General features: G+C 39.4%; 1 protein-coding gene across 11 annotated transcripts in view; it reads left to right on the forward strand.

The window, feature by feature from the left end:
- Positions 1-13,991, forward strand: part of LOC102008930 (cytospin-B) — a 278,140-nt gene that overhangs the window by 207,460 nt on the left and 56,689 nt on the right. For all 11 annotated transcript variants that reach the window (XM_005399302.2, XM_013522199.1, XM_013522201.1 and 8 more), the window contains 4 exons: positions 2,395-2,540; positions 3,687-3,787; positions 9,069-9,147; positions 13,412-13,568. In XM_005399302.2, coding sequence (XP_005399359.1) covers positions 2,395-2,540; positions 3,687-3,787; positions 9,069-9,147; positions 13,412-13,568 — 483 coding nt within the window. The remainder of the gene's footprint in view (positions 1-2,394; positions 2,541-3,686; positions 3,788-9,068; positions 9,148-13,411; positions 13,569-13,991) is intronic.

Consider the following 13,991-nt stretch of genomic DNA (forward strand, 5'->3'; position numbering starts at 1 on the left):
TCCCCCTCCCCTGCCCAGCTCCTGTACTGAATATTGAACCTAGGGCTTCTCAGATGCAAGTGTTCTATCGTTGACCTATACCCTAGTGCCTCCCACCCTTGCTTCGAGACATGGTCTTGCTAAACTGTCCAGGCTGTCCTTCAACTTGTGATCCTCCTACCTCAGCCTTCCCAGTAGCTAAGATTATAGGCATATGGCACCATTGGCCAAGCACAAATGGTGAAGTGAATACTGTGGAAAATCAACACCACTTGAAGACTCTATAACCAAAAATGAAAGCAATGTGTTAAATGAAAACTTTAGAGGAAAAAATAATATACATAGGCATATGTACATATACATGTTTAAATTATAAGACCTAATTTCCTTATACTGACTTACTGTTCTAGCCAAGCAACTGACTGATAATTGAAATACTACCTTTGGATATCTGAAGGCAGGAGTCCTGGAAATTGATTTTTGTAGGCTTGCTATTTTCTTGTGAAGTTTAAATTAGTCTTCCTGTTTATTAGTTAATGTTTTGAGTCACAGAGAAACATAAATAACTAAAAGGAATACCTGAACATGTAGGATCCTCTGTTACTAAATTAACTAGGGATAAAATTAAAATTAATTTCTAAAAATTATCTTCCTTGGAGGTTCTTTGGTACCAAGTCATTTAGTGAGGCAGATACAAAGGTGGTCTGCTTTCTTTGTTGATGACTTTCCTGAAAATAGCTGGGACAGAAACAGATATTTTTTTCCATTTGGACTTGACTTCATTTCATTATTTTTCTACATATTTATCATCTGTTTTTTTAAATTGAGATACGGGTCTCACTGTGTGGCGTAGGCTGGCACTGAGCTCCTGGGCTCCAGTGATCTCTCAGCTTCCCAAGTAGCTGGGACTACAGATTGTATCATTGCACCCAGCTCACTTTCTGAATCTGTACTGTGCAGTACAAGGGAGGGGAGAGGACAGAGCCCAACTCCTGCCAATAAGCCTTCAACAAATTTTTTTTAAAACTCAGCCACCTAGTTTCTGAAGTGCCTTACAGTTTCTTCTAATTTTTTAATTTGCTGATTTTTTTCCACTCAGAAGAAAGTGGAGTCAAGAATGTAAAGCTATTTTATTTTAAATTCTGCTTTATTTAAATTTATTCTGTCCATGTTGATTACAGAGCAACAGAAGCTAAGAGAATTAAGGGCAAATGGATTCAACTGTAGAAGCTCATGAATAGCTAGATTAATTTCAAAAAGATCAGGAAATAAATATTTTAAACTTCCACTGACCTTACTGAAATAACTGCCAGAAATACTCTATTTGAGCTCCTCTCATAAATTAGTCATTTTCCAAAACAGCTGTGGCAATATGATATAATAAAAAGAACAGTTACTTAGCAGTCAAAAGATTGGGAGTTCTTGTCTTGGCTTACAAAGAGATTAAATGACATGTTCCCTAGATGAGGAAGCTATGCAGGAAAGGATTGGATCAGATGTGAGTGTGTGCTGGAATTTAGACACCACACAAAAAACATACCAGAAAATCTGGGTGAAAGGACAAGTTTCATCAAAGGCAGATTACCATTCTTGGTCTTAGCCAGCATACAGTGTACTAGGCAAGCTTCTGTTGTATAAAATGGATCTCACTTTAATTGGTTTAGGCAAAAAGTTATTAAATGGATTGCAGAATTGTGGGAAGGGCTGGAGGAAACACACTTGGCTTCAAGGAATGGCTTTCTGAAGTCATGACACAGGGACCTGCTGCCTCCACCATATGAGCCTTAGAGACTGCCTGCCCAATTGGAAGACTACAACCACAGTTACCAGCATCAGAGGCATGCTGTCTCTGCCACCGTCCACATCAGCATAGTGAATGCCCCGCACTGTCTCTCCCCATGACTCAGATACCACCCCAGCTCTTGGCTGTGTCTTTCCCATTGGTGCAACCTGAATCACATCTGAAAGCCTAGATGCAGGAGATTGAGACTCCATCTTTCTTACATCAGAGTATGTTACATGTCAACAAGCAATCCACTGTATCTACCAGATTTATCATACATATTTAGTAAACTAATTATTTAGTAGGCTAAATACGTATGATAAATAACATTTGTATTTTCTAACATTTGCAGAGGACTCAATATTATTTAGAGCTAGAATGTCAAGTCATTCTACATATAAACATGTTACTGCATAACATGTAAGAAAACAGCTCTTGATAACAGAGCAGTACCTACATTATTTCCTAAAAATGCAAAGCTGGTTAGAATTTTAAATTTAGAATTCTCCTTCTAACTTTGTATTTTCTTCATCTCAGTTCTATTTACACCTGCATTTCTTCCCCCCCTCCCCCACCCCACCACACACACACATGCTCCACCTTTTCAATCTGATCTGCTCTTTACTATGCAGACCTGTGAATGAAGAGCCTGAGCCCTTGGAGGTCAACACTGCTGGCCGGTGGCATGGTGTGTATGTCAACAGGACGTCTCCAGCACCTTCAGAGTCTGCAGCCACTGTTAAGTCACTGATCAAGTCATTTGACTTGGGACACCCAGGTATTTAATCACTTTTTTCCGTAAGCAAAGCTCTACATCCAGATGTTGGCCTGACATTTCAAGCCTGTCTCAGCTCCACATTGGCCGCACATTGATACAAACACAGGGCTCTTTCAGGTAGGCCTCATGCAGCCACTGTGTGCAAAAACCACATGGGGCTCCAGGGAGTCACAGTGGAGAAGCTGTCTCATGGATAATACAAATACAGCCTCCTCTTTCTCCCTCCTCCCTAACTCCAGTACCTCCCTGTCCACCATCCAGGTAGCTACTATTTACCTTTTGTCCCTCTCCTGAGAATTAGCAGGGTCAGCCAGAGCTTTTATCTCCTAGGAAACAGGGTATCACATTATTGCTGTACATTTGGGCCTCTTGTTGAGAGCCCTAGCCATGTGCACCTTGCAGTGTACTGTTTGACTTTTATACCTGGTCTTGTGTGTGAGCTCCTGCACTAATCTGTTACTCCAGATCTTGGTGTGTTCTCTGCTTTTTATGGAATAGTCTGTCTGACTCAATTTCCTTTGTCAGGCTTGACTTACCTATATAAGAAAAATGTATCCATACTTTACACACATACAGACACACACACATAGTAAGTGAAAGAAACAGAATGCACATCTGTCCATAATACTTCTTGCCTTGACTACGAAAGGTATGCATTGTACTTGAAAACTAGAGTAATAACTAATCCTCAGATGAATTTAGTTGTCTCTATTAGTTTGCTGCCAAATTAGATTAAGATTTGTCTACTTATATTGAAAGGTAGGAAGGTTAAGTTAGCCAGCCTGTGCAGATAGGAAGTGAATCAACAGTAGTATCTCTAGGAAGAAGTTTCCTGTCACTTTTCTCCAGAGCACCCTCATTACATGTGCATTCTTTTTCTTTGGTTATCTTGCACCTTAAACCCAACCCTCACTTGGTTAACTCCTCCCTTCATTTCCTTAATCCAGCTCTAGTCCAGAGAACAGTAAATGTTAAGAGTAAATGTTATACTAAATATCATGGGATATTTAAGTCACCAAAAAGTAGCAGTAAATCAAGAACTATTCTTTGCAAGCAACTCTGAACTAGAACAAACTGTGTGTGTGTGTGTGTGTGTGTGTGTGTGTGTGTGTGTGTGTAATCTCCCTCAATCTCTTTTCTTGGCAGGTGGAACTGCGCAGAATATTTCCATCCATAAGGCCCCCAGAAGTCCACTAAGTGGAATACCAGTGAGAACCACTCCAGCAGCTGCTGTCTCTCCTATGCAGGTATTAGAAGACCCCCAGAAATAATCACTTTTGTGGTTTGCTGTGTATTTTTCTAGATGTGCATTACATGTGTGTTGGGGGAAGAATTTTATAAATCAGATTACACATTAATCTGACACTCATTTTACTTTAACACTGGCATGTAGGCTCTGAGGCTAGAGATTTTTGATACTGTGCTTGCTGTTAAAACTCGGGTCTAGAACATGGGCTAGGAAATATAGTCATATCATAGTAGAACCTCTGTGAATATTTGTTGAGTGAATGAAAGAATGTGGCATCTTTACTGTCAACCTGTCCAGAAATAACTTTTTAAAGGATACATGATATGCACTGATTTATTTAACCACTCTTCTATGGACATTTAGATTGTTTTGAATTTAATTTACTGTAAGAACATATAGTGAAAATCCTCACATGATTTTTTTAACCTCTTAAGGATCTACTTCCATAGAAGAATGTATCAAGATACATTTGCAAATATTGGAAATTACTCTCATGAGTTAAGTAGAAAAGAATTTATTTTTTATTTTTTATTTTTTGAGACAGTGTTTTGCTATGTAGAGCATACTGGCCTTGAACTCGCTTATGTATCCCAGGCTGGCTCAAACCCTTGGCAGTCCTCTTGCCTGAGCATCCTGAGTGCTGCGATTATAGGTGTGCCCCATCACACCCAGCAAGTAAAAGAGAACTTAATATAGGGGTTTGGGTACTGGAAGGGATAAAAGGAGAAAGAACACTCACTGAACCTTTCTCTCAGAACATCTCAAGATGGCTCATTAAAGGAGCTGCTGTTTCTGCCAGAATCATGGAGTCTTTCCCTGAGTACTTGCCTAAGGCTGCTACTTCCGTCAAGATCTACAATTGGCTTCAGGACCACACTGTCACAGGCTCAGTCTGCGTCAGCAAAACACATCCTTTGTGCCCTGCCTTGTAACACCCATAAAGCTATGGGATGAGACACCTCCATTCCACTGTTACAGAAAAGCAAATGCTGGCACAGCTGTGTGTGCCAGCAAAAGCTGCAGAACGGCAATTAATTTTCACCTTCCAGATCTTCTGAGAATGGGCCTGTTTGACAAAGCTTGGTCATTTGGTGAACCAAGTTTTAAGGGAGTGTGGAAAATACAGTCTTTAGCTTTCTAATCTCTTCTAATTCAGTAAATCACCATACAAAGGACTACAGTGGAGTTGAGTGAGCCTGTCCTAAAATCTGCCAGAGGTTGCTTCCTAAAAGTGGAAAATGGATTACTTGGACAGGAATGGATTTGCTCTCACTTGGTACATTGAAAAGCTCAACACATTGCCCTTCGTATTATATACTTGTTACTGGTTTTTGGGTCCTGAAGTGATTCTTTCCAGGTTCTTGGTGTCCTGAGCAAAGAACTGGACAATATTTACAGAAATGGTAGCAAGGTAGCAAGGGTTTACTTTTCTTTCTTTCTTTTTGTTTTTGTTTTTGTTTTGGCTTTTTTTGTTTTTTTTTGAGATAGGGTCTTGCTATATAGTGTAGACTAGTCTTGAACTGACTTATGTCGCCCAGGCTGGCCTCAAACTCAGAGTGATCCTCAGCATTCCGAGTGCTGTACGCTTATTGAAGGTAGAAAAGAAGTATACTTTATCCATGTGTGGTGGTGCATGCCTGTAATCCCAGCACTCAGGAGGCTGAGGCAGGAGGACTGCTGTGAGTTTGAGTCCAGCCAGGGCTACATAAGTGAGTTCACTTATGTATACTGCATAGTCAGACCCTGTCTCAAAAAGAAACCCCCCCCCCCAAAAAAAAAAGTACACTCTGTAGAGTGAGCACAGGATGGTGAGCAGACTCACAGCAGCCACAAGGATTATCGACAAGGTCTTGTATCTGCAATTCTTGGGTTGCTTCTCTCCTGTACAAACAAGGCATTTGGGACAGTCGTCCTGTCACAGTCTCACTTCGATTTCAGCTGTTCCAGCTCAGGCCCACCTGGTTTCTCACCAGATGTAAATAAAGAATTGAGGATAGAACTTTCTGACGGGTCGTGGGGTAGTGCTGTGCATTCTGTGTTTTGCACATATATCTGAGTTTCCGTGGCTGACAGGGCTGACTTGCTCTGTTGTTTTGTGCCCTGCCCCAATCTCGTACTTCATGCTCACTCGCATTATATAAAGTGCTGTTTCCCCAGAATTTTGAAACCCTTTATAAATTGGAGAGTTTGAGTAAATGAACAATGTGATACTTTGTTCTACTTTGTTCATTGGTAAGGTTGAACACTTCTTCATATGTTTATACATCAATACTGTGTATCTTTTGTGAGTGTGTGGTCACATATGCTTTGCCCAGTTTTCTTTTGAGATGTTAGTTTTTTCCCAGTTCATAAGACATCCTGATAACATGTGTTTTTAAACATTTCATATGTATTACTACTATTTTTTGTGTTATCTTTTAACTCTTTATAGTTTTAACTCTTTTAATGAAGGGCAGTTTTATATTTCTTTGTTCAGTGTTTTATGACTTTAAGTGATTTTGTATACCCTTAAAATATTTCTAGCTGCTTATTAAAATATTTTCCTTAAATATCTTAAAGAAATGTTTACATTTGTTCAGTTTTAAAATTCATAGAGCTGGGAATGGTGGCGCATGCCTGTAATCCTAGTGCTCAAGAGGCTGAGACAGGAGGATCACCATTAGTTTGAGGCCAGCTTGGGCTACATAGCAAAACCCTGTTTCAAAAATTAATTAATTAATTAATTCCTAGAAACATGGGTTTGGGTTTAGGTGATTTCCCCTTATCTTAATTGCTTTCTGGAAGTAAATATTCTAGAGAATGATTATATCCTCCAGAACCTCAGCTTGCATCCATATTTTTTAAAATACATAGTCATATAGTCAACTAAAAAATGCCTGGCAAAGAGGTAGATAGACCAGATGACTAAAAGCCAAGATTACAGCGATACATGCATACCCATGCTTATAACAGCACAATTCATAATGGCTAAATCTTGGAAGTGGCCCATATGTCCATCAGGAGATGAATGGATAAAGAGAATGTAGTATCTATACACAATGAAGTGCTGTGCTTTTCTGCCATAAAAATAAGATAAATTTAAATCATTTGTAGGAAAATGGATGCACCTTCAGACCATAACGTTAAGTGAAATAAATTGCACACAAGCTTAAATACAACATTGTTTTTCTTATATGAAAAAACCGAAGTAAAAATAAAGAGCGATATAAAAGGGAGATAATAGGAAGTAGGGAGACAGACCTTTCTCAAAAGAGAAGGGGAAGGCCAGACACGGTGGCGCACGCCTGTAATCCCAGCCCTCAGGAGGCTGAAGCAAGGGGATCATTCCAAGTTGGAGACCAGCCTGGGGTACAAAGCGAGCTCAAGGCCAGCCTGAACTGCATAGCAGGACCCTGTCTCAAAAAGACCAAAAAAAAGAGAGAGAGAGAAGGGGACTGGGACTGGGATGTAGTTCAGCGGCACAACACCTGCCCAGCAGGCCCAAGGTCCTGAGTCTGATTTCCGGTTCCAAGAAAAGGGTGTTAAGAGATGGAAGGAGGGAGGAGAGGAGGAAGAATGGGAAGGGCTAGGGGATGGAAAAAGGAACTGGGTTGTGTTATGTACATACACTAGCTCCACACAGGGCATGTGCACATTGCATACTGCAAACGTGCACCAAAAAAAGCAATGTACGAATAATTGTTTTTTTTTTCCAGACAAGGTCTTGCCATGTAATTCAGGCTAGTATTGAACTCACTGTGTAGCCCAGGCTGGCATTGACTGTGGCAGTCTTCCTGCCCCTGCCTGCTAATGGGATTACAGGCATGTGCCATCATGCCTGTCTTAATACATTTTTTTAAAAAGCAGATGGATCAAGGGATGGATGGAATGGGGAGGGAGAAACAGAAGGGAGATGAAGAAAGGAATTAAGATGGGTTATGTACTACACACATCTACTAATAAAGTAAAATTTAAATAAAAGACACGAGATCCAGCTAGTGATATTATGAGACAGAATTTTTTAAAAGCTGAAATTAATACAGTCAAGCCAAAAATGTGACAAGGTGGAGAATTACAGTAGAAGATCCACTTTATAAAAAAAAGAATTTATTACAAATTCTATAATGAGCTTAAATGGTACACAATTTAATGGTGTGATAACATTTGCATTTTGTGAAAATGAGTTTTTTTATGATGGTACAAAATAAAACACGTAACATGAAATTTTCACCTTCTTTTTCTCCTTTTTTTTTTTTGTGGTGCTGAGAATCAAATCCTGGCCCTTCACATGCTTGTGAATCTGCACTTTTAACAAAGATTTTTAAGTGTACAATGCAATATTGTTAATAATAAGCATGGTGTTTTATAGCAGTGCTCTAGAACTTTCCCAGTTTGTATGACTAAAACTCTACCCAGATAACCATTCTCTCTGCCTCAACATTTAGGTTGTTGCCACACCTTGGGTATGGTGAATAATGCTGAAATATCTAAGGTTCTAATTTGGATGAATACTCCAAGATACGGTTGCTTGGTCATGTGGTAGTTCTGTGTATAATTTTTTCAGGAACCTTTGTACTATTTTCCATAGTAGCACTGCACCCATTTTTTCTTGCCATCAGCAGGGTACAAAGATTATAATTTCTCCATGTCTTGTTATTTCTGGGTTTTATTGTTTTCGTTGTTTTTTTCTTTTGACATAGTTTCTCACTGTAATTCAGGTTGGCCTTGAACTCATTACATATCCCAGGCTAGCTTGAATTCCCAGTGACCCTCCTGCCTCAGCCTCCGAAGTGCTTGGATTATAGGCATGATTTTAGTCATTTATAATGGCCTTTGTAATGCTAATGAAGTGATAACTTATTGTGGTTTTGATTTGTATGTCCCTGATTAGTGATGTTGAGTATCTTTTCATACAACTAGTAACATATCCTTTTTTTTTTTTTTTTTACATATCCTTGAATATATATATTCCAGAGAGAATATTCATGAAGCTGATTAATATTATCTCTAGGAAAAAGAAATCGGTGATTGGAGTGATAAAGACACACTTCTCACTATTTGTCCTTTTTGTTCCATTTGAGGATTGTGCCATTGCATTTGTTATCTGTTCAGATAATTAAGTTATTTTGAAAGTTCCCTGTGATGATTTTAATGTGCCTAAGAACTAATACCTCTCTTTCTGTCTCTCTCTGTCTCTGCCTCTCTCTCTGTCTCTCCCTGTCTCTCTCTCCCTCTCTCTCTCTCACGTGTTGTTTGAGGTCACAAGCTCACCTCTGCTGGTATGCCTTTTGTTTTGATAGAGGCATTCAACTTACGGCCTTCGGCCAGCCAACAAAGGACTGACTCAGCGCTTGGATATCCCGGACCTTCCCCTCTCTGGTGAGTTACCTTAAGCATGAATTACTTTTGACCTACTTTTTGTTGGATTGACTTGACTTTTCATGAAACTGAACTTAGAAAAATAATTGGTGGCATTTATTCCAGCTAATTGGAATCCTTACCCTTAAGTGTATACATTGTAAACTTTAGGTCCAGCTGTGCAGCTACTAGAGAAAACATAGCTTCTTCCTACCTGCCCTTCTCAGTGTGCGTAGATGAGAGAGAAATGCCAAACATTTTGTTTAATAAACTAGATCTCAAGGGAGTGTCAAATCTTAAAAAAAAGAAAAACAAAAACTTTTAAGAAAAACATACGATTTTGCTGGGTGCGGTGGCGGACGCCTGTAAACCCAGCACTTGGGAGGCTGAGGCAGGAGGATCATCACGAATTTGAGGCCAGCCTGGACTCCATAGTGAGTTTAAGGCCAGCCTCTACTACATAGTGAGACCCTGTCTCAAAAATAACAACAAAAAACATATGGTTTTGAATTTATCTGTTGCTTCTACGATCCTTAAAATATACCTCTAAGACAGCACTGTCTTTGGATGTAATTCTCTTCCTGTTGTTATACTGTATTTTTAAAAATTCAAATCTTGATAAAATGAAGTATGGGTTATAGTCAGTAATCTTCATAGAAACCATTTCTTTTTTTTTAATTTTTTTATTTTAAAAATAAAAGGAGGAAAACATTAACAGACAATCTTTTACAAAATAGCAAAAGAACAGTACAGACAGTACAGAGTTACAAACAAAGTGGTAGGAAATTAACAGTTGCTTGTTGTATTACATATTGATGTCTTCAAAGTGGTTTCTCATAAAAACAGATAGAGACATGCAATATTGATCAATCAAGGACTCATTGACAGTTTCTTTCAGCAAAAAAATAGAAGACAGTGGAACAGCTATGTTAACTATCCCATATATACATACAAGCAAAACATAGAACCCATTTCACTTGTGCCGCACCTCCTGTGCTGATGGCCAATGGGAGTAGCTTTTAAAAGGGGAACAAAACTGGGCATGGTGGTACACACTTGTAATCCCAGCACTGGGGAGGCTGAGGCAGATGGATCACTGCAAGTTCAAGGCCAGCCTGAACTACACAGTGAGACCCTGTCAAAAAAAGAGTGGGGCAAAAAAGGTGGAATCACTTGGGCTTGAATCTTGGCACTGCTGCTGACAGTTTACTTGACCTTGTGCTCTGGTTTCTAATGTCTAAAATAGAGATGTGTATGTCGTAGCGTTGTTTGACTAAGTTAACGCAGTTAAAGCGCTTAGAACCGAACCTGGTACGTGGTAAGCATTTTTAGAAGTATTTGCTATTATCATCTTCCTTACTCTTCTCTGCTGAACAAACTCAGAAGCCTGGAACAAAAAGAACATAATACTCTCAGCCGCCCTAGAACAATGTTATTAAGGTTATACAGGCATACCTTAGAGAGATTGTAGGTTTGGTTCTGGCCCACTGCAGTAGAGCTAAGAACACACTAAAGTGAGTTCTGGACTTTTTTATTTTCCAGCGCGTGTAAAAGTTACACTGTCTCAAAAATACTAACCTAATAAAAATACTTTATTGCTAAAAAATGCTGACAGTCATCCCAGCCTTTAGCAAAGTTGCAGTCTTTTGTTGGTGCAGAGGCTTGCCTCCATGTGGATGGCTGCTGACTCGTCAGGTGGTTGTTGCTGCAGGTTGGTGTAGCTTTGGCCATTTCATATTAAAACAGTAGAATTTGCAACATTGATTGACTCTCCCTTACATGAAAAATTTGTCTATAGCATGTGATGCTGTTTGACAAGATTTTACTCACAGTAAAATTTGAGTAAAATTGGAGTCCATCTTTTCAGAACTACCTAAGCTTATGTAATATTCCAAATCCTCGTCATGATCTCTCAGCAGTGTTCATGTCATGTTCATCAAGACTTATCACTCCAGAAATCCCTCCAGAAATCCCTGCAGAAATCATTCTCTGCTTATCCATAGGAAATAATACTCATCTGTTAAAGTTTAATCATGGGGTGGAGCAACCGAGTCACATCTTCTGGCTCTACTTCTGATTCTTTTGCTGTTTCTATCACATCTGCAGTTAACTTCCTATACTTAAATCTTGGACTCCTCAGAGTTATCTATGAGGGTTGGAATCAGCTTCTTCCAGATTCCTGTTAATATTGATATTTTTCCCTCCCTGTGTGAATCTTGAATGTTATTAACAGCTTCAAGAATAGTGACACTCTCTCAGAGGGTTTTCAGTTTACTGTGTTTTCATCTGTCAGGGGAATCACAACCTGTGGTATAGCAATAGCCTTACAAAATCTATTTTATAAACAATGAGACTCGAAAGTCAGAATTACTCCTTGATCCATGGGCTGCAAAGCAGATGTTGCAAGCCTGAAAAGCAACATTTATCTCACTGCACCTCTTCATCAGCGCTGGCTCGTGGGTGACCAGGTGCATTGTCAATAGGCAGCAATCTTGAAAGAAATCCTTTTTATTTTTTTCCTGAGGTGTAGGTTTCAACAGTGAGCTTTAAATATTCAGTAAGCCATGTTGTAAGTAGATGCGTGTTATCCAGGCTTCACTGTTCCATTTATAGAGCACAAACAGAGTAGATTTACTGTCATTCTAAGGGCCTTGGGATTGTCAGGATGGTAAATGAGCAAAGTCCTATGTGAGGTTTTTTTCAGTTGTGGTGAAAGCTACATAACGTAACATTTGTCATTTTAAACTTTTCTAAGTGTACTCAGTAGGTAAGCTTTGGATCATAGTGTTTGTGACCTCTTTTCTCCAGCCCATTAGCTTCAAAATTCTGTTGTCTAAAGAAACGATTATTTTGATTGAGAAGATAAATACTGCAGTTGAGACCACCACTTGCTGTGGAGTAAGTGGCTCATTGATATCCCTCCTTTTCCTTCCCCACACTGGACACCTGTCTGGTAGGATGATTCTGTTTACTGTAATAAAGAAAGGATTACACAGTGAAAATTGTTTGCTTCTAACAATTTCCAGCAATTGCTTGTCAACACTGAGGTCATCAAAAGCTGCAGGAACAAGAATTAATGTGCTGTTTTTGTTGTTCTCTTTAGTGATGTAAACACTGTTTTTCTCTGCTGTTTGGAGTTAATTGGCCTCACTCCCAACTTCACTACCCATAATTGGTGGCTATGTGCTATAGAAGTTCTGTTTTCTGTTGTAACTATTTGTGAGTCCACAAGAGGCCACCATGGGCTCCGCCTGGTTACTGGCCTGTCATATAGCTTTGAACTGGTTACTTAACTCTGAGTTACAGTGTCTTCTATCAGTCTGAACCAGACAGTTTTGAAAATTTTCTCCTGTTCTCTACTTTTATGGTCCTTTAAGAAATAGCTGGAAACCAGGCATGGTAGCACATGCCTGTAATCTCAATACTTTGAGAAGCTGAAGAAAGAAGACTGCAAGTTTGAGCTCAGGCTGGGTAACTTAGTGACTTAGCAAACCCTGTCTCAAAATAAAACTTAGTGACTTAGCAAACCCTGTCTCAAAATAAAAAATTTTTAAAAGGCCAGGGAGGTAGCTCAGTGTGAGGGCTCTGGGTTTAATCACCAGTACCAAAGGGGAAGAAAGAGAAAAGAAAGAAAGAAAAAAAAGAAGTATCTGGAGGATTCAGCCCATTTCATTATCTGTTTGACTCAGACTGTAACAACAACAACAACAAAGCCTTTAAAGAGTTATTTTTGCATGTGTTTTTATGGAGCCAATCTCTGTTATTGTAAGGCTTTTTCTCTTGTAGAACAGTTACCATTCTTTTTCCCCAGCCTGTTGTCTGCTGCTGCCTTTGACTTTATAATTGGGAGGCATTTCCTGCCAGTTCCATGCTCTTTCTGCTGTCCAGTGATTAAAACAAAATTGCGGACAGGGCTGGGTTTGTGAGCATTTGAACTGAACAGCTGCACAAACCTCTTACAAGGGCCCATACTTGACCTAATGTCCCAGTAAAGCCACCTTGAAATTTACAATAATTTTTGAACAAGGTGTTGATTTGGCACCAGGTCCAGTAGATTTTATATATATAGTAATTGGTCCTGCCTGAAGAATCTTTAGAAAATACCATGTCCCTATTTTTATTACTAATTCTAGGAAATACACACACACGTATTCACACATTCACACATACACACATATGTACATTTGCACTTGGAAATAAAATGAGAATTATATTGTACTTAAAAATAAAGTATTATGGTCAAATTTCTCCTCTTCGGGAATAGGTAACTATGTCTTTGCTACAGATCTTCTGAAGGGGAGGACCGAGGACCTGAAGCCAGACCCTTACCTCCGAAAGAGTCCTTCACTGGAGTCACTGAGCAGACCCCCCTCCCTGGGCTTTGGGAGCACCAGACTACTGAGTGCCTCTGCTGGGGGGTTGAAACCACCAAGCAAACTCAGGTACCATGTTTTAAACAGTGAGAAATCAGAAAAAATATTGGTTGATAACCTTTTGCTTTTACTTCTGTTTTGTATACCAGGTCAGTTTATCTCTACAAATATTTCTTGAATGAAAATGATTAAGATAGAGTACTAGCCAGGCACAGTGACACACATCTGTAATCCCAGCTACGCAAAAAGCAGAGATAGGAGTATTGCAGGTTTGAGGCCAGCATGGTCAACTTAACAAGACACTGTCTCAGAAAAGAATGTAACTATAGCTCACAAATAGTCACAAAAGAAAACAATACTTCTATAGCTGGATAGCTGGGGGTGTAGTTAAGTGGTGGTGTCCCTGGGTTCCATCTTCAGTATTGAGGGAAAAAAAGATGCAATACTTGTTTTCATAGTATTGTGCAAAGTGCCTTTGTGGACTGCTATTTA

The sequence above is a fragment of the Chinchilla lanigera genome, unplaced genomic scaffold, assembly GCF_000276665.1.
Source record: "Chinchilla lanigera isolate Chin_1 unplaced genomic scaffold, ChiLan1.0 scaffold00066, whole genome shotgun sequence".
NCBI classification, from domain to species: Eukaryota; Metazoa; Chordata; class Mammalia; order Rodentia; family Chinchillidae; genus Chinchilla; species Chinchilla lanigera.